Here is a 20839-nt window from a genome sequence, read left to right as displayed (position 1 = left end):
ATTTGTTTTGGTCCAAATACCCAGATATGTGGGTGGGTGTATTCTACCAAGGAATGTCATCAAAGTTCACATCTGAGGCTGGCCCCGTGGCCGAGTGGTTAAGTTTGGGTGCTCCACGTTGGCGGCTCAGGGTTTCGCTGGTTCAGTTCCTGGTCGTGGACATGGCACCGCTCATCAGGCCATGCTGAGGCAGCGTCCCACATACCCACAACTACAGGGACCCACAAATAAAATATGCAACTATGTACTGGGGGGATTTCGGGAGAAAAAGCAGAAAAAAAAAAGAAGATTGGCAACAGTTGTTAGCTCAGGTGCCAATCTTAAAAAAAAGTTCATATCTACTTACTCCACAGCATGAGGCATCTGACCATTTGCCTCTCCCAATATAGTGTGAAACACTTTTCTAACTGAGAATAAATTGCTTCCACCCAAAAAACTGTACTGAGCATGAACAAGATAAAAGGCTCTGCTGTGTACTACGGAGGATACAAAGATGAATGTCAGCCTCGGTCTTAGATACAGATCTTAGATTAAGTTCTCCTCCAAAACAAAGACTGTGGGATTATCTCTCTACCCTCAGGGTTTAGTGATGTCACTTGACTAAATTAATGAATAAGTAGAAGAAAGGGTGCTCTAATGAAGAATGTAAACCACAAGGAATCATTTCTGGTTTCTTCACAGTCTGATCCCAATTGCTTAAGAACAATAAGGATTGAAGAGGAAGAGAAGGGTCTACCATAGAAACAGGTTAGAGAAGAAGGTGGACAAATGGAAATCAAGGAGGAAGAGATTGGGAGAAGGAAAAAGAAAAAGCACTGTCTAGAATGAATCAGTGGAAACAAAATTTCTGCAGAAACTGAATTCTGAAGACTTCAGTTGATTCTAAATAATTAGAATAAAATAGGCAATAGCCTTTAAGGGGAGAAAAAAGGAATTTGGTGGACATTGAATTACTCAAAAATTAGAAAGGGGAAAAATTGTTTCCTCTGGCTTCCAGCAAGTGCCAAGCCACTTTAGCCAAAGCATGGAACCTTGAATAATGTTGCAGAGAATTACTAAGTATACTATTGGACAAGGACGGATGTGAACATCACGTGGCACAGGTGCTCTGTCCACCTGCTGCCTTCATTACTCAAGGCTGCAACTCTTTACACTCTATAATATTATCAAGAGCCTCAGAGAATTTTTACTTAATGTGAATTATATCTAATGGTATTTATCATATTACATTTTAACACTGAGAAATTTTCAAAATATTTCAAATCAAGACAACAAAGCATACTTACTTTTTGTTGTTGAAACACATACATGCAAAGAAAAGTTCAAGATTTCAAGATAATTATTTATTTGAAAATAATGAGATTACAGGTATCCTGGCAGGTATGACCAAAGATAAGTAATAGAAGCACAGAAGTACTGAGAACAAATTTCATTAATCTCTCTAAAAATGTACATATTGATAGTACCACAGAACACATAAGAACAGACAAGCAGGCATTCTATTAGCTGAGCGATGACATCATTACACGTCAAATGGCCTCTGGAAATTTCCACAGTTCACTCACGAGAGAACGAAAGTGAAAAAGACAGATCAGGTCTTACTACCGAAACGGAAATGGTTTTGACCTCGGAGATCTTGGAGACGTCCCAGACTTGGTGGACCACAACTTGAGAACCAACTAACTGATTAATTTTAAGGTCACTTCCCATTTCAAGTTACTAATAAGTGTACTTTCTCTGATTATTTTGTTCTCGTCCCGGGACCTCGAGGACCGCCAGACCCAGGAGACGCCGGGACTTCGGGGTGCTGCGCTCGCGGACCTGGACACGCCCCAGGCTCGGAGACGCCGGGTCCGGACGCGAGTCCGAATCCGCCAGCGCGCCGAGGAGCGGCCAGGACGGGCGGAGCCGCGGCGGGGAGAGGACGGGCCCGACGCCCCAGATCTGCGCCGGCGGCAGAGCGCGGCCAGGTGCCCCAGCCGCCCCCCGGCGCCCCCCGGCCCCCCCCGGCCCCCCCCGGAGCCCCCAGCCGACAGACCGCGGGCGTCCCCGCAAAGCGCGCGGCGCCTGCGCACAGCGAGCCTGGGAGCCGCGCCGGGCGTGGGGTCCGGGATGGGGTGATGGGACGGAGGCCCCGTTGGTAGGGGATCGGGGGCCCTGGGACGCGGGATCCGGGGCCGGGACGGGCGACCCAGGGGCGGGGACGGGGGACCCGGGGTCGGGACGGGGGACCCGGGGCCGAGACGGGCGATCCGGGGCGGGGACGGGGGATCCTGGGCCGGGGACGGGGGACCCGGGGAGGGGACGAGGGACCCGGGGCCGGGCCGGGCGATCCGGGGCCGGGACAGGGAATCCGGAGCGGGGACGGGAGATCCGGGGTCGGGTCGGGGGATCTGGGACCCCCGGACGTGCGCCGGAGCTGCAGGTGCGGCGCGTGGCGAGCGGCTCGCTCAGCCGGGCCCCCGCGCGACCGGTTCCGACCCGAAGGCGAAGCCGGGGTCGCCGCGCCAGGTGCGCCGGGCCGTGGGCAGTCGGTCACCGGGCGCGCGGGCCGCTCTCCGCGCGGGGGCTTGGCGACGACTGCCGGTGAGCAGCTCCCACGGGATCTCAAGGTGCTGAGTCGGGAGGTTTTTTGAGGCGCCTTGTTATCTTGTTTGTTTTAGTTTGACGTCTCCAGACGATGTTTGCGCTTGTGGTTCTGCTCAGCCAGCTGCCCCCGGTGGTCGCCGCGTTTCCTCGGCATGCAGGAGAGGACGGTGAGCGGGGCCGGTCCGGGAAACCCCCATCAGTCACAGAAACGCTAAAATATCCTTTAGTTAAACTTGTGGTTTATTTGGTAATGTGGTTTATTATGTTACCTACAATTTATACAAATTTATTTCTGTGAGTTACTTTTGATAAATATATGTTTAAGACCTGATTTGTGGTTAACCGAGTGAGAAACCTGTTGGAACTTCTGAAAATCAGTGAGTGCGGATTTTCCAGATGAGGCTATGTGGTAGTTATAATGAGCATAATTACTCGTTCTTCCTAGAGAGATGGGCAGGGAGCCCAGGCTCTAGTCTGGACTTGTTACCAGACCCTGGGGAGGTACTTACCCCCTTTCAGCTTGAATTTCTTTATCTTTGAAATGATGGGGGTGGGGAGTGGAATGATCTCTGAGATCTTTTTTGACTTTAAAATGTCTGGCTATGTAGATAAAGTCAGATGGTTGTGAGCAGATTAGGTTTGCAGCTTCCTAAGCTAGAATCTCACACCTTGTGGGTTCCAGGGCGTAAACAGACTGCCACATATTAAAAGCCTAACTTAGAAGAACCTGAAAAGAAAAGAAAAAATTAGCTTTGGCTCTCAGCATTCTTCTCCCTGCCTAGTCACTGTGTTTCCCCACCCAGCCGTGTCAGTACTGGGCATCTGCTTTCCCGCATTCCTGTCCCTTACTCCTCATCAGATCCCACTCTCAGCTCATTTTCACTGGGAAAGATCTGTTAGACTAATACTCCTGGATGACTTATTAATGATTAATGCAGCCTAGTGTGTTAAACCTTCTAGGAGAGTGTGTGTATATTTTAAGATAGGGCAATATATTAACCCAAAGGAATCAAACCCTGATAGCAGAATTCCAGGCAATTGCATAGACTAGCTTGTGGGATAAGGAGAGATTTTGGAAGGAGATCCTTTTTGGTACCTCTCAAGCTGCACCGTGTATGTAAGTCCACTCATATATAAGGTTGATGGTCCATACTCAGTGGGACTAGATGCTGATCCCCAGAAAGCTTGTGAGCACATTCATTCATTCACCTGATACAGGCTTCCCTCTCAAGGATATCACAGACGAAGGAAGGAATTTAGAAGTCAGACTTGAGTGCAGAAGGCTGGAGATATCTGTGGAAAATGTAAATGAGGGAATCCCATATATTTAAAAGCCAATTTGTTCAGTAACCACTTTATTAACACATACTATGTGCCAGGCCCTGTGCTAGGGACTGGAGACGTAGAAGTGAAAGCCTGTAATCCCTGCCCTGAGGACCTCTTCATCTGGTGGGGGAGGCAGGGTGTAGACATAATCTCAATAAACTCTGACAGAGGTAGGAGCTAAGCTTGAGAGCAGGGGAGAGAGTGAGTTGTAGTAACTGTCTCAGGAGAGTTGTATGGCACAGAAGCTGATGCTCTCTATCTGCAAATGAGATACAGTAAATGGAGATACAAAAAGTAACTAGCGGTGCTGGCCCTGTGGCCTAGTGGTTAAGTTTGGTGCACTCTGCTTCAGTGGTCTGGGTTTGATTCCCAGGTGCGAACCTACAACACTCGTCAGTGGCCATGCTGTGGTGGCAACCCACATACAAAATAGAGGAAGACTGGCATAGGTGTTAGCTCAGGGCAAATCTTCCTCAGCAAAAACAAAACAAAACAAAAACTAGGACAATAAGGGACCTTCAGCTAAATTCTGATAAAGCCCAGGGGTGGAGTTGAAATGACCTAAAAGCAATTTATTTTAAAAACATGGAGAAACAGGAGAGAGGAAGAGAATGGAAGATCTGGGTTGGTGGGTTTGAAATAGCAAAATGCACAGACCACCTCAGGAGGAATACAGATGGGAACAGAACCTGAAGAGGCAGATGGGCAGATAAGTGGAAACGCCAGCACGTCCTCCAGTGGTGGCCAGAGGGAACAGGGGGATTCAGGATGTTCCAGGGCCAAGGAAGTTGGCTTCTTTCAATTATAAGCAAATTCACAGTTACTTAGGGCCCAGATAACAAGGAGCGTATTTCTCCTGAGATCATAAGGGAGGCAGGGGAAAGTGTAATAAGCACTAACGTTTAAGTCTAAGGTCAACCACTGACCGAATTGGAGCTTTCAGGGGAAGTGGCAAACAGCAGCCCCTGGGAGGCACGCTTAATACAGGGGTGAGGACTTTTGTTGGCATAAATGTCATTTCAGGCATACACAAATGCTTAGGATTCTCTCTTTTTTGTTTTCCTTCCAAGTTGAAAGTAGCTTTATTGAGTCCCATTTGGAGGGCAGAGGGTATTTTTATAACTCAGACAACCTACTTGAACAGAAGACTGACAATGGGAAATTTGGCACTGCTTTTTTAGCCAATAAAATATAAAGATCTGGGCATATCTGAAAGTAGCAATACAGAGGCAGATGTCTAATTCTCCATTCTGAAATTAGTAAGTATGGATAAGTTAGGCAGGCCATGAGTTGCTTCATCACTAGTTTAGTATTTTAAACCTATGCCAAACTGAGTAATGCCAGACTATACCTATGAATTGCTTCAACTGGTAGAATTTAGGTCCAAGAGTTCCTTCCTACTCCAGGAAAGTTGAGTTCATTCATTCATTTAGTAAGTCATTTTTTGAGCATTAAGTCTTGTGTGCCAGGCACCAACATCCCTGGTTTAATGGAACTTTCCTTCTGGTGAGGGGAACAGAGTCACAGCAAATAAGTAAATAAAACATAAAACACCAGGTGGTGACAAGTATGATGGGGAAAACAAAATATAGAAGGTATGGGGTAACATTGAGCAAAATCCTAAAGGAGCTGAGAGCAACCAAAAGAAGAAAGTTCTATTTAGAGGAAACAGTAAAGGCAGGAGAGAACCAGGCGCGTTGGAAGCTACAAGGGGATGTTAAACACAGATGGGAGGGAGCAAGGAGACCCTCAGAGGGCCACTGCAAGAGTCCCATGAGAGATGATGGAGACTCGGAGAAATGTTCTTTCTGTCGCCACTTAGCGGTAGCCTACAATCTACAAGAAGACAGGAAGAAGAAAGAACAGAAATATTCCATCTCAGTGGTCTGACTTTTAGAATATTTCTTAAAACAACCATCACCAGCTATCCACTCTAGTTTCTCCCGTGGTTCAAATAGCCCATCTCTGTTATTTATAACATAGAAATGAATACTCTAGAAGAGCTCTGGCTCAATAGAAACATCATGGGAACAACATAAATAATTTAAAATTTTTAAATAGCTACTTTACAAGAAGTAAAAAGAAATAGGTGAAATTAATTTTAATAATGTATTTAATTTAACCCAATATATACAAAATAACATTTCCAAATTTAAGCAATATAAAACATTGAGATATTTCACATTCTTTTTTTTTTTTTTGTAAGTCTTTGAATTCCTGTGTATATTTTTTACACTTACAGCACATGTCAATTCAGACCAGCTGCATTTCAAGTGCCCAATAGCCGTATGCGGCTAGTGGCTACTGTCTTGGACAAAACAGCTCTATAAGATTCTGACCTGTTTGTAAAGGTGATTGATTAGTAGAAAAAATACCTTGGACAAGCCGGGACTGCTGTAAAGGAACCAGCCCGAGGTCGCTCACAGGTAGCATTAGTTAGTCTTCCAGGCCGTGCTCTATTGTCAGCCCTGAGCTGCCTTTCCATCGCCCTCTTTAATATAGGAATTATATTAAATAATCCTTAATTATATGTCCTTAATAATAATTAAATTAAATAATCTCTCTCTTTAGGAATGGTTAGCAGTGAGAAATATCAACACTTTTTAATGCTTTTAAGCATTTTAATGTAGTTCTCAGAGAGTTTCTGAATTCCAGTCTTGGTAATGTGATCTGGAGCAAGATCACTTAAGTTTTGTTTGTGTGACTCCAGAAGGAGTTTCAAGTTTGTGGGTTTTGGAAATACTGCCATGGTGGGATATTTTGGTTTTGTATCAGTCTATGCTTTACTCTGTCGTCTTCACCATTTACTTTCCCAGCAGATGCAGAGGGCATCTTATAAAGAACTGTGGACACACATTTGGGGTATGGGTGGACGGAGCCACTCCTTTGGGAGGGGCTGGATGTCTTTTTTTTTTGAAGAAGAAGATTAGCCCTGAGCTAACATCTGCTGCCAATCCTCCTCTTTTTGCTGAGGAAGACTGGCCCTGAGCTAACATCCGTGCCCATCTTCCTCTACTTTATATGTGGGATGCCTACCACAGCATGGCGTGCCAAATGGTGCCATGTCCGCACCCAGGATCCGAACCGGCGAACCCTGAGCCGCCGAAGTGGAACATGCAAACTTAACTGCTGCGCCACCATGCCAGCCCCTGTGTGTCTTTTAATTAATCTTATAATTGACTTAGAATTTTATTAACTTAGAAGTTTAAAATTTTGTCTTAGTATAAATTTGATATAATAATTTTAATATGAATGCATTAATTTATAATTTTAAAACATAAAGTGATCTTAGTGATTATTTATTTAGTTCATTTCCCAGTTTTACAAATGAAGAAATGTCACCCCAGAGATATAAGTGACTTATCCCGATTCACAGCTAATAGCTGAGCCAGAATAAAACCAAGATTCTGTCTTCTCATAGTTCAACATTGTCCATTGCAGCAGACTAATTTCTCTCAGTTAGGATCATAGAGAACCAACCCTTTAGAATTAGAATAGTCTGGCCTGTCATTTGCCAGAAAAATAATAGTCTGGTGGGAAAAATATTTAAATAATTTCGTTTATGCTAATAATTTTGGACATAATAATAAACTCAAGTATTTTCGGAATTACGCTAATACTTGTATTACATATTTAGCTGAAATTATTTTTACTGATGCTATTTCTTTTTGTCAGATTTTAAAACCATACAAGGAAGTTAGATATAATTTAACCACATCAGAGAACTATTCACTTTTTGCATAGTTAAAACAGGAATTTTCTGTCTTATTTTTTATCAATCTTTGAATTCTTTCTATTTCTTTATTAGTCTTTAGATCAAAAGAAGAAGCAAACTTTTTCATACGTAGACACCTCCTGTATAATAGGTTTGATTTGGAGCTCTTCACTCCCGGGGACCTGGAAAGAGAGTGCCAAGAAGAACTGTGTAATTATGAGGAAGCCAGAGAGATTTTTGTGGATGAAGATAAAACGGTAATTTGTATGATAAGTCAATTGGCTGGAAATTTATTAAATTGTCCTTAAGAAATTGACACATTTATGCTTTAAATGAAATCAGGATTGTATACCTGTTATCTCTTTCTACTTCCTTAAAATGCTAACTAACCTATTTAGATCTGGCTTTGTACTTGATTAACTGGGCTTATAGTAATTAGCAAATTATTGACTATGTTGTGATTTTGTGTGTTTAATATTTATTCAAAAACAATCATGAAGCAGAGTGAATTAAACTTGAGGATATTATTTGAGTTAGCTCTCTGACTCAGGCGTCTATCATTCAAGACTCAGAGGAATTTCTCCTATCAGTGACCTGACCTTTTTGATTTTCATGTTTATATTTCAAGTATTTATGGACAATCTGCTGTGTGCCAAGTGCTCTGCTAGAGACTGAGGACACAAAATATGTAGTCCTTGCATTCAGGAGTTTATTGTTTGGTATATCTGTGTAACGTTAGGGGAAAACTTTTAGATGTTCCCCCTTAAAATATAATTAAATCCTATCTGTTCATCTGGAAAAGATAAAAGGCAGACAGTACTGTCCCTGTTATAATCTGACATATTCTTGAAGAATATTAAGTGACCTGGATTCTTTACTTTTGTAGATTAAATACCCTCAGCTCCTTTTTCCTACCTCACGAGTCCCATTTTACTCTTTTGTCGATAAGAACCTCTCTAGGTGTCCTTCAAATGCACGTGTTAATGGAACTTAGTTCTTTTTTCTTTGAAACTGTGCCCAGCCTCCCATTCCTTGCTAATGTCAGCCCTCATGTTGGAGAAGAAAACAGAATCTGTACTTTTTAGTCATGCTGTTGAGATTTTATTCTGTTGTTCACAAACCCATTTTCTTTTTCTTTTTTCAATTATTTTCTTGAGGTCATAATGGTTTATAACATTGTATAATTTCAGGTGTACATTATTGTTTATCAGTTTCTGTATAGACTGCACAATGCTCTCTACCAGTATCTCATTTTTATCTGTCACCATACATATGTGCCCCTTTACCCCTTTTGCCCACCCCCCAACTCTCTTCCCCTCCGGTAACCACTAATCTGTTTTCCTTATGTGTTTCTCTTCCTCATATGAGTAAAATCATGTGGTCTTTGTCTTTATCTGTCGGGTTTATTTTGCTTAACATAATAGCCTCAAAGTCCATCCATGTTGTTGCAAATGGGACGATTTTGTCTTTTTTTATGGCTGAGTAGAATTCCGTTGTATATATATACCACATCTTCTTTATCCATTCATCAGTTGATGGGCACTTGTGTTGTTTCCATGTCTTGGCTATTGTGAATAATGCTACAATGAACATGGGGGTGCATAAGTCTCTTTGAATTGTTGATTTCAAGTTCTTTGGCTCAATACCAGTAGTAGGATAGCTAGGTCATATGGAATTTCTATTTTTAATTTTTTGAGAAATCTCCATACTGTTTTCCATAGTGGATGCACCAGTTTGCATTCCCTCCAGCAGTGTATAAGGGTTTCCTTTTCTCTACATCCTCTCCAACATGTGTTATTTTTTGTCTTGGTAATTATAGCCATTCTGACAGGTGTAAGGTGATATCTTAATGTAGTTTTGATTTTTATTTCCCTAATAATTAGTGATGTTGAACATCTTTTCATGTGCCTGTTGGCCATCCGTATATCTTCTTTGGAAAAATGTCTATTCGTATCCTCTACCCATTTTTTGATCAGGTTGTTTGTTTTTTTGTTGTTCAGTCGTGTGAGTTCTTTATATATTTGGGGAATTAACCTCTTGTCAGATATATGATTTGCAAATATTTTCTTCCAGTTGGTGGGTTGTCTTTTTGTTTTGTTCCTGGTTTCCTTTGCTTTGCAGAAGCTCTTTAGTCTGATGTAGTCCCATTTGCTTTAGACGTGGTATTCGAAAAGATGCTTCTAAGACCAATGTCAAAGAGCATACTGCCTTTATTTTCTTCTAGTTTTATGGTTTCAGGTCTTACATTCTAGTCTTTAATCCATTTTGAGTTAATTTTTGTGTATGATGTAAGATAATGGTCTACTTTCATTCTTTTGCATGTGGCTGTCCAGTTTTCCCAACACCATTTACTGAAGAGACTTTCCTTTTTCCATTGTGTGTTCTTGGCTCCTTTGTCGAAGATTAGCTGTCCAGAAATATGTGGTTTCACAAACCCATTTTCTGATTTTATCAAGATCCACTTTAAAATCCGTTTCCCTTCTCTCAAGCAACACTGAATGTAATGAGTCTCAGGGATGTCTTTCCAAATTGATAAATATCTCTTAGTAGAATCTGCTAGCAAACTGAGGCCCACCCAGTGCAGGAAAATTCAAACCCCCTTTCAAGCATGATAAGTCCACGGCCTCAACTTGTACCTTTGGCCCTTTCCCTGACTCTAGTGTGACTTTCCCCAATGCCTGAGTTGGGGCTCTGGACAGGTGAAGCGAGAATAGTGGGGTACAGCAGAGAGCTGGCACTGGCAGTAATCCCCTGACCAGTTCCAGAGTTGGGAGAAACAGAGGTGGGTGGCAGTGCTTTAGTTAGAGGGAGTCACACCCTCCAGCTTGAGCGAACTGGTATCCTACCTGGGGCACATGCCAAGAATTTGCCACCCCTAGGCCAGGTCACTGGGACCAAATGAAATGATAATAAAGAAATTAAATAAACTTGGAAATTTTACCTTTTTCTTAGATGACATTTTGGCAGGAATATTCAATTAAAGGACTAAACACAAAATCAGGTAAGGCAAGAATTGACCAAATTTAATGTTTTTTCCCATCCTCTCTTTATTATAATACATTGTAGTTTCATTGTTTGAGTTTGGTTGTTGCTCAAGATACATACCTTGTAAATCTGAGGAAGATTTCTCAATTACACACTAGGCTACCTAAGACAGAGAAGGCCATGTTCATCTATTTACACACTGAAAATCAAGTTTGGTGAGATACTAGGGAAATGAGATAATAGGCTTAAAGCTGTTTAAAACAGCTCAGCTAAGTCAAGACTTGCACAGAATAAAAGTAGGACTCCATTCATTTCAAGGAGTAAACTATTTTAATTTTTTTCCTTTTTTACCACTACAGGTGAATGGAATGCTTATGCTACTAGGTAATTAAGATTGTTAGATAGAATTAAGCAGCTTTTAAAGAGCAGAGATCCTTTATTTTATCTGTATTGATCATCTCCAGCTGTTCTAGTCACGTGCTGTTCCATTCCTGCAGGTAGGGCCCCAGCTGTCGGGAGACGGTTTACAAAGCTACGCTAGACCTGCTCGATACACTTGTCTTCATAGTTAATGCCGAGTTTGTCTGGTTGAACAAAGAATATGCTTATCCCACTTAGTCTTGAATATTATCCATTTAATATGACCTATTTGAAATAAATGAAACCTTAACTAGGGCTTTTAGGAAGTGTCATTTAAAAATTTTTCAGGTCGGGGACCGTCCCGGTGGCGCAGCAGTTAAGTGTGCATGCTCCGCTTTGGCCGCCTGGGGTTCGCCTGTTTGGATCCCGGGTGCGGACATGGCACCGCTTGGCAAGCCATGCTGTGGTGGGCATCCCATGTATAAAGTAGAGGAAGATGGGCACGGATGTTAGCTCAGGGCCAATTTTCTCAGCAAGAAGAGGAGGATTGGCGGCAGATGTTAGTTCAGGGCTAATCTTCCTCAAAAAGAAAAAAATTTTTCAGGTCATGTCTCTAGCACAAAGACTTTTAAAATAAGTCAGTATTAATTATCAGATGCTCATAGTGTTCTTAGACCCAGTGTTAAATTTATTGAAATCATAGGTGGTACTTTTCAGTGATTATATTTGTGTCATTTTAATTATTTTTCTCTTAAGATGGTAACAGAGAGAAAATCGATGTTATGGGCCTTCTGACTGGATTAATTGCTGCTGGAGTATTTTTGGTTATTTTTGGATTACTTGGTTACTATCTTTGTATCACTAAGTGTAACAGGCAACGACATCCAGGGTAAGTACCAGTAAAAATACTTAATTCACTATTATACATTCTATACTGTTATTTTAAAATGGATAAAAAAATGGCTGCCTATTTTTAAGAAAATGTTTTGTTTTGGAATACTCTTAGATATACAGAAAGTTTGCATAGATAGCACAGAGAGTTCCCGTGTATCCTTCACTACATTTCCCTCATTGATAACATCTTATGTTACCATAGCACATTTGTAAAACCAACAAACCGATGTTGGTACATTACTATTAACCAAACTCCAGACTTTCTTAGATCTCACCCATTTTTCCATTAGTGCCCTCTTTCTGCTCCAGGATCCAATGAAGATACCACATGGCATTTAGTTGTCCTGTCTCCCCCATTGCCTCTGTCTCTGACAGGTGTTTGGTTGACCAATTTAACAATTACATAAACAGCTTAATGATGCTATTTCTAAGGTCCTTCGAAAGAAAACAAGAAGATTCACAAATGTCAGCTTGATTTTTCAATATTTTCTTCTTAAGCACGAGGCAGATACTAATGTCCCCACGTTACTTCCAGAGGCAAGAAGTCCCATGTTTACTCTGAGTCACAGTATTAACCGATCTAGCCCTGTGGCTACCCAAATAGAAACAGTGTGACTAGGCTTCAAATTCAGCTATTTTTATTCATCCTTTAAATTAAATAAAAATTAATAAAATAAAATGGTTACCACTCGAGGATATAGCAAAGATAAAGGTTCATAAAGGCCTTAATTGTTTGCATAATAGAACCTCAACATCCTCATTAAAATAAAAAGTTATCTTCCATATTATTTATATTATCTTCTCAGTAAATATGGATGAGTAAGTGTAGAAGTAACCTTATTCTAAAACAGCACCAGCTGCTAAACAGGCTATTCGAAATTGATGCTTATGCATCCCTATTCACACTTTAAAATTCTGTGAATAAGCTCATGATGGTGACCAGGTGATGAAAAGGTTATGGAAATAGATAGTGGTGATGGTTGCATAAGATTCTGAATGTAATTAATACCACTAAATTGTACACTTAAAAATGGTTAAAATGGCAAATTTTGTTATATATATTTTACCACAATAAAAACTTTTTCTTTATTGTTAAGGTATGAGTTTAGGGCAACAGAGGTGGAATTAGGATCCATCTATTGGAAGATAACAGCTGAAGCATGAGGCTAGTAAGTTCTCTGGGTGTGAGGAGGGCAGAAGGCAAAGGCCGGAGCCGCGGCGGAGCCCACAGTAAGGGCACAGAGGGAAGGTGCACCGGCCACGCGGGCAGAGGCCAGGGCGACAGTCAGGATTCCACCGCAGTCTGGAGTCCCGGTGGCCCCTGAAGCAGTAACAGGACCCGTGGGGGCGCACCGAGGAGTCTCACAGAGACCTTTGTGAATCCTGTAAAAGTCTGAGAAGTGAGGGAAAGGAAGGGAGGATTTGTTTAATTTTTCTTAAGTCACTGTCTTTTAAGCTGAGAAACTTCTATTAATTTCCCTTATTTAGCAGACAGGAAGGTCTTTCCATTTTCTAGGGCTTTTGACTAAGATTTTATTCAGCGTGGCTTCGTCCACAAGCTGAAAGAGTCCTGGAGACTCACAAGTTAGTGAAGAACTAGGCAGAACCTGACTTTGGAGACTCTTCCTGCCTTTTATCTTTCCTTCTTTTCCACCCCATTCATAATGTTTGTCCAAAAAGTTCACCTATGCCTTTGTGTTCAGTAACTTCCCTCGCGGTCTGTGCTGGCACAGCCATATTGTGTCCCCAGGCTTGACGCTGCCTTCTCGCTTCTCCCGGTTTTTCTTCATTTTTCTACTTTTCTGCATCACTACATCTTCTACTTTTCTGCATCCCTACATCTTCTTACCTTATACCCTTTTTTCTCTGAAACCTTCTAGCTTCATCCCTGCATGAGGGTAGAGGCAGAATTCAAAGACACGGAGAAAATGGTACCGTTATTATGCATGTTGTCTGTGTATGGTATTGTAAAATTTAAAACCCTGGATACCTCTCATTTTAAAAGTACGATTAGTTTATTGATGTTAGTAGAGTGAGATGCTGTACAAGTCACAGATCACTTTACCTCTCTTGTCTCACTTTGATCCTAACGGCAACCCGTTGAGTTTTAGAAGACATTTCAAACTAGGCTTACTAGACATTCTCTCATGTGGGGATTAATTTTTAAATACTTACTAAAGTACTTTTTAAAAAAATTTTATTTTTCCTTTTTCTCCCCAAAGCCCCCCGGTACATAGTTGTGTATTTTTAGTTGTGGGTCCTTCTAGTTGTGGCACGTGGGGTGCCGCCTCATCATGGCTTGATAAATGGCGCCATGTCCACGCCTAGGATCCGAACCAGTAAAACCCTGGGCCGCCGAAGCAGAGCACGTGAACTCAACCACTTGGCCATGGGGCCGGCCCAACTAAAGTACTTTTCAACTATTGTCCCAAGAAATTCTCCCAGCAGAGTTATTTGTTCTCTTTCTATATTTTGCAAGTCTGGAAGGAGGGGGAGGAGGAGGGAGTGTTTGACAAAGGAAAGAGTGAAAAATAAGATCATTGTCAGAAAAGTTCATTTCATTCCTCTGTAAAAACATGCCAAGTTGGGGGCTGGCCCCGCGGCCGAGTGGTTAAGTTCGCACGCTCCGCTGCAGGCGGCCCAGTGTTTCGTTGGTTCGAATCCTGGGCGCGGACATGGCACTGCTCATCAAACCACGCTGAGGCAGCATCCCACATGCCACAACTAGAAGGACCCACAATGAAGAATATACAACTATGTACCAGGAGGCTTTGGGGAGAAAAAGGAAAAAAAATAAAATCTTTTTAAAAAAAAAAAACATGCCAAGTGGGGTCGGCTTGGTGGCATAGTGGTTAAGTTTGTGTGCTGTGCTTCGGTGGCCTGGGTTTGTGGGTTTGGATCCCAGGCACCGACCTACACTGCTTGTCAGGCCATGCTGTGGCAGTGTCTCACGTACAAAATAGAGGAAGATGAGCACAGATGTTAGCTCAGCAGAAATCTTCCTCAAGCAAAAAGAGGAAGATTGGCAACAGATCTGAGCTCAGGGCCAATCTTCCTCACAAAAAAAAAAAAAAACCCAAAAACATGCCCAGAAATGAGAAACAAGACCTTTTCATTTCTTAGTTTCTATATTTTACGAAGGAAAATAGGCATAATGTCATGTCAGTTTATTTGCGATGTTATTAGGGCATACTTTCTGATTCAGTCATTTAAGATGTATGTAAGAAATCACTGTGTAGATATTTAATGACTTTGATGTCATTGTTATATTGTTTCTGTATCTCAAATTTTGAAAGTCAACATGGAAAAATTAATTTGTTCAAATAAAACATCTGTCTCTCCTCTTCCCTATAAGCAAACAGATAGAACTTTTTGTCCCAAGTTAACAAATGTGGCGAGTGACTAGCCTGCCAAGAATATGTTCAAGATCTGATGGAGAAGGAGTCGTATGGAGCCCACCAAGAAGACTTGGGGTGCCCTCAGTCACCTCTCGACTTTCGAAGGGCTGACTGTCGAGCTCCTAGATTTACACAGCTCTTCTCTCTTTGCTTTTTCCTCTCTCCTTCCCTCCAATTTCAGATCTCATTCTTACCTCCAAAGGGTGTGTTCTAAGGGGCAAAGTGACTGATTTAGTTTGGAAAAGTTTACAGTATTTTGGGTCTGCTAAACTTTCTGTTATTGGGAAGAGTATTGTAAATGTTGACTAGAGTTTAGGGATTACCTTTAATTATTTTATTAGCCATAACTATTGGAGGTTAATTTTTGCATAGATACCTCATAGACAGCCACCCTCACAGGCTAAAAGATCGATTTACTAATATTTAAATTACAATTTGTAATTTGCAAGTGAGAAGGGAAAATGTTGGTCCAAACAGCAAGCCTGTGTTGCATTTCAGTTTCCATTGGCTGGTGTAACAGACAAAGTTTTGTGAAAATGGTGGGATTTGAACTAGGCCATATTAAAAAAAAAATTGTTCACCTCAGATCAATGGAGTGGGGAAAAGACAATAATCTGAGAAAGGGAACAGCACCAGTGAAAGCAGAGATGGGACAGAGAATTCATTGCACACATGGAGGAGTATGAAGAGGTACCTGGGCAAGAGCAGAGAACTATAGAAAAGAAGGCGAGGCCAAAATAAGGGGGGCTTGGAAGTGCAGGAGTTAGAACTTGATTCAGTGGAAAGCAGGCTGCAGGTTAGACTTGTGTGGAGAAGAGTGGAGTAGCTAGGAGGGAGAGGCCCGACAGCAGGGCTGCAGGGGGGCAGGGGAGAGCACCAGGCCTCTGCTGCTGGGATCGTCTCTGTGGCATCAGTTTCCTTGGCTTGAGTTGTGCTGCCTTTTAGCAAAGCCTGGATTTGGTTTCACATCGTACTTTGAGGAAGTTTTAATTCAGGAGCGGGAGGAAAAGGGCATCAGCTGTTCTGAGTCTTTGATATAGTGTTCCAGACACTGCTTAGGTGCTTTACATCCGACGTCTTTGTCAGTCCACACAAAACAACTCTGCTGAGGTGTGGATATTATGATCCCTATTTTACAGAGGAGACTGAGGTAACTTGCCTTTGGTCATACAGCTATGAAATGATGGGATCTGGTTTCATACCCACATCTGACTTCAAACCTCTTGACCTTCCCACCTTACCAAGATTCTTTCAGAGTTAATGGGTAAAATAAAACTGTTGTGGGGCTGGCCCGGTGGTATAGCGGTTAAGTTTGCACGTTCCGCTTCCGTGGCCCAGGGTTCGCTGGTTTGGATCCCGGGTGTGGACATGGCACCGCTTGGCAAGCCATGCTGTGGTAGGTGTCCCATATATAAAGTAGAGGAAGATGGGCATGGATGTTACCTCAGGGCCAGTCTTCCTCAGCAAAAAGAGGAAGATTGGCAGCAGATGTTAGCTCAGGGCTAATCTTCCTCAAAACAAAACAAAACAAAACTGTTGTTATATTAGTAAATTGAGTTCAACTTTTATCAAAATAGTCAGTTGCGTTTTTTAATATTACTATCTTAACCTAAAAATGCTGCCTTTTCTAGACTTAAATGCTGTCTCTCTGTTTAGTTCTTCAGCCACCTGTAGAAGAAGGGGCAGGCACACTCCCTCCATCGTTTTCAGAAGACCTGAGGAGGCTGTCTTGTGTCCATCACCACCTCCAGAGGAGGACGCAGGATTACCTTCTTATGAACAGGCAATGGCACTCACAAGAAAACACAACGTTTCGCCACCACCACCATATCCTGGGCCAGCAAAAGGATTTGGGGTATTTAAGAAGTCTATGTCGCTCCCTTCTCACTGAGCCCACCTTGCCATCTTGGTGGGATAGGAGATCCATGTTATTTGAATGGTTCATTCTCCCTGAACCAATAAAGACATATCAGTTCAACCTGTTAGGACCAACTACTGGGACTGAAGGAGGAATAAACCCCTGTACTACCCTGAAGTGCTATGTGCATCTCCAGCCTAAACTTGATCATGATCAGCTTGATAAGAAACTTTGACTCCACATCCTTGCAGTTATGAAGAGAGTACTTTTTTGTTTATTTTAATGTTTCAAAAAATCTGTGTTATGGGGCCCGTCCTGGTGGCATAGTGGTTAAGTTTGTGTGCTCTGCTTTGGCAGCCTGGGGTTCATGGGTTTGGATCTTGGGTGTGGACCTACACACTACTCATCAAGCCATGCTGTGGCAGCGTCCCACATAAAATAGAGGAAGATTGCCAGAGATGTTAGCTCAGGGCCAATCTTCCTCACTGAAAAAAAAAAAGTATTAAGTACTAATTAAAAAAAAATCTATGATATGGATGTCATAGCTAGAACTGGTGAACTATCTCTATGTATCCTTTGTACAGATAAAGGTTGTAGATTTCTTGTGTTGAACATAAAAAAAGTAAGAGTTTCTACTCATTAGATTATCCCAAGTCATAATATTGGACCCACTGTTTATTAGGATTTCTTTTTGGTTGGAAATACTTCACAGAATTTGATATTTCAATAGAAATGTGTCCTTAATAAAATTACCTCGTTTTATAATTTAATTATTGAATACATTCACCATATTTTGCAGGTTTTAGTTGTTAACTCTCGCCATAAGTCATGTTTAATTATGGGGAGTGGGGTCAGTAGTTTTCTTTTTTTAAAAAAACACTTGGTAGAGAGTTAGTTCTTCAGAGGGTACAGGGTTGCAATGCCAAGGATTTGCAAGGGTTGTTATACTGTCAAATAAAGAAGCCTCAAGGGCTGGCCCCAGGGCCTGATGGTTAAGTTCACATGCTCTGCTTCAGCAGCCTGGGTTCAGTTCCCAGGTGTGGACCTACACTGCTCATCAAGCCATGCTGTGGTGGCATCCCACATATAAAGTAGAGGAAGATTGGCACAGATGTTAGCTCAGGGCAAATCTTCCTCAGGGGAAAAAAAAAGGGAGAAGCCTCAAATCTAGGAGTGACTAGAACTTGATAAAGTTGCCCATGTTACTGATGAGAAGACACACCCATTTTCATTGCTAAATTATCTATATATAACTCTGTATAATTGTCTTGAAAATTTGTCGAAGTTTATAAATAGTTTGAGAACCTGGAAAAAGTAATTTACTTTTCTGCTATTAAAATAATACCAATTAAAGTTACCAGCAACCCATTGTATCTCTTAATGTCTAGACACAGAACACCATAGGTAATCATTTTAACCTATACTTGTCTCTTCTTCTAATTTTGTTTATGGCCCGTCTCCTCAAGAATGTAGTAGAGCGTTAGCTGTCAACCTCTGGAGGCACTTGTGTACCAGCTTGTGTGGGTGGGTGTGTATGTGTATGTGAGTTTCTTTTCTCTTTGCAGGAGCTCAAGAAATAACATACTCCTGAGAAAATTCTGTTCTTTATGTTTTTGCCAGGCACTGCATTTTCCTATTATTTAAGACTGTTTATAAAATTGTATTTTGTTTTATAATTTTTACAGAGGTGAGACTAAAACCTATACGCATTTGATAATTCCTTCCAGATTAAATGTTTAGAAAGTATAAATCATATTACAGTGTGTGTGTGAGGATGTCTCTCTTTTAAGGCAGCATGATCTTAAGGCTTGTAAAAGCTAGACCTTCCTCATTACAGATTGCCAAAGACTTCATCCTTTCAGATTCTCAGAGTCTCTTTGATTGCTTATTGCAAAGAAATCATCTAGTGGGCCAGCCTGGTGGTGCGGTGGTTAAGTTTGCATGTTCTGCTTTGGCGGCCCAGGGTTCACTGGGTCGGATCCCAGGTGTGGACCTATACACCACTTATCAAGCCATTCTGTGGCAGGCGTCCCACATATAAAGTAGAGGAAGATGGGCACGGATGTTAACTCAGGGCCAGTCTTCCTCAGCAAACAGAGGAGGATTCGCAGTAGATGTTAGCTCATGGCTAATCTTCCTCAAAAAAAAAAAAAGAAATCATCTAGCAACATTTAGATAAAATTAGGAAAGGGGTCTTTTTGAAGCCACCTACATTACCTATAAAAATTTACTATTAGTCGTATCTTGGCTTTACAGAGCTCTTTTTCTCATGTAACTTTGCACTTTGCACTTATTCTAATCCTCTTTAAAAGGTCAGAGGCAAACTCTACTTTGCTCACTTTGCAAAAGTCAGACTAAGACAGAGAAGAATTTGCCCAAAATCTAACACGTTGGTGAGAGCAAGGTTTAAAATGACAAAGCACACTTTTCTAAGCCCATCTCATACCTAGAGAATTAGACTGTCTCAAATTACGAAATCCAAGGATCTTGTTACTTAATTCTGTCTGTATGAGAAATTTATAAGCATTTGTCATATATACATAAATGTATATGTATTTTCACACATATATGTCTCTTAGGATGAACAGAAATATAAGATATGATGTATCTTTTATTGAATCATAATTTGAAATATTCCAAGAGCTTCTTTCCTCGCTTTGACTCAGTCTAACTGCAGAGTGACCTTCAGTGCCTTGACCACCCCTTCCCCAGCAGCAGCCTGGATTTGTCATATAAAACTGTTGCTCTGGGGCTGGCCAGGTGGTACAGTGGTTAAATTTGCGCACTCAGCTTTGGCAGCCTGTAGTTTGTGAGCTCAGATCTCAGGCACAGACCCATACACTGCTCAGGAAACCACGCTTTGGCAGCATCCCACACACAAAATGGAAGAAGATTGGCACAGATGTTAGCCCAGGGACAATCTTCTTCAGCAGAAAAATAAAAAATAAAAATAGAAAACCTGTTGCTCTAACTTGAATGCGTCTAGAATTCATCAAGGTTGTGAAATCACTGATATTTAGAGCTTCCAGTGTTGAGCTCATAATATTTTAAATATGAAAAGGAAAATGTAGTAGAAACATAATTGACAAATGCTTATAATGATTGAAAGGAAAAATCTCTCAATGTAAAGTTATTGACATATATTTCTTTTCATTCACCCTTTTCTATTCCTGTTGTACTTTTGGTGGTAGATTTTTTTGTTCGATTGATCTGTTTTTTGTGCTTCTTCCCCAGGCAACTGATTAGTGTTAACCATTAGATCTATTTTGACACAAAGTTTTATATTTAATTAGATCTGTTTTCTCCTCTATTACAATCAGGAAATGAATATGAGTGTAAAAAGGGAATTGGACTAAAAAAAGACAAAAAATACATTTATAAGGTTATACCTGCATAGGATAGATGAATCTACACAGAATATTCTCTTTTCAAAATGAAAAAAAGTAAACAGCACCAGCCCTATGTCAATGTTTTGCATCTGTTAATATTGTGCCCTCTGCGTGAATTCATAGAGAGGATGAAAACTCACAGAACAATTAAAAGCTGGAGCAACGGTGTCCTCTGTGTCTTCAGTTTCCCCTTTGCCTGTAAAATTCTAATCATTTTTTTCTATTTCTCAGATAATTTATGTGTGTATACTTTTCTTAAATGTACAAAAGAATTTTTTAGTGAGAAAAAGTTTGTTGGTGCTGTTTAAAAGCTCAATTTCATATT

General features: G+C 41.3%; 1 protein-coding gene across 3 annotated transcripts; it reads left to right on the top strand.

Moving 5' to 3' along the window:
• Window positions 1-1528: 1528 nt before the first annotated feature.
• PRRG4 (proline rich and Gla domain 4) lies at window positions 1529-18478 on the top strand. Of its 3 annotated transcripts, none has more exons than XM_046638364.1 (6): window positions 1529-1698; window positions 2664-2756; window positions 7724-7887; window positions 10583-10631; window positions 11732-11864; window positions 16924-18478. In XM_046638364.1, the coding sequence occupies exons 2-6, from the start codon at window positions 2681-2683 to the stop codon at window positions 17156-17158; spliced, it is 657 nt and encodes a 218-aa protein (XP_046494320.1). In that variant the 5' UTR covers window positions 1529-1698; window positions 2664-2680; the 3' UTR covers window positions 17159-18478. The 3 variants fall into 3 exon arrangements, with proteins under 3 accessions (XP_046494320.1, XP_046494318.1, XP_046494319.1); XM_046638362.1 differs by having other exon boundaries at window positions 1530-1970; XM_046638363.1 differs by lacking the exon at window positions 1529-1698 and adding an exon at window positions 1997-2140.
• The last annotated feature ends 2361 nt before the right edge of the window (window positions 18479-20839 follow it).

The sequence above is a fragment of the Equus quagga genome, chromosome 14, assembly GCF_021613505.1.
Source record: "Equus quagga isolate Etosha38 chromosome 14, UCLA_HA_Equagga_1.0, whole genome shotgun sequence".
Lineage (NCBI taxonomy): Eukaryota > Metazoa > Chordata > Mammalia > Perissodactyla > Equidae > Equus > Equus quagga.
This window is presented reverse-complemented; position numbering and strand designations above follow the sequence as displayed.

Excerpts from the sequence above, each read along its gene's own strand:
- PRRG4 (XM_046638364.1), top strand. The coding sequence starts at position 2,681 with ATGTTTGCGCTTGTGGTTCTGCTCAGCCAGCTGCCCCCGGTGGTCGCC. Across the intron at positions 2,757-7,723 it reads TCGGCATGCAGGAGAGGACG|TCTTTAGATCAAAAGAAGAA; the intron begins GTGAGCGGGGCC and ends TTTCTTTATTAG. Across the intron at positions 11,865-16,923 it reads AACAGGCAACGACATCCAGG|TTCTTCAGCCACCTGTAGAA; the intron begins GTAAGTACCAGT and ends CTCTCTGTTTAG.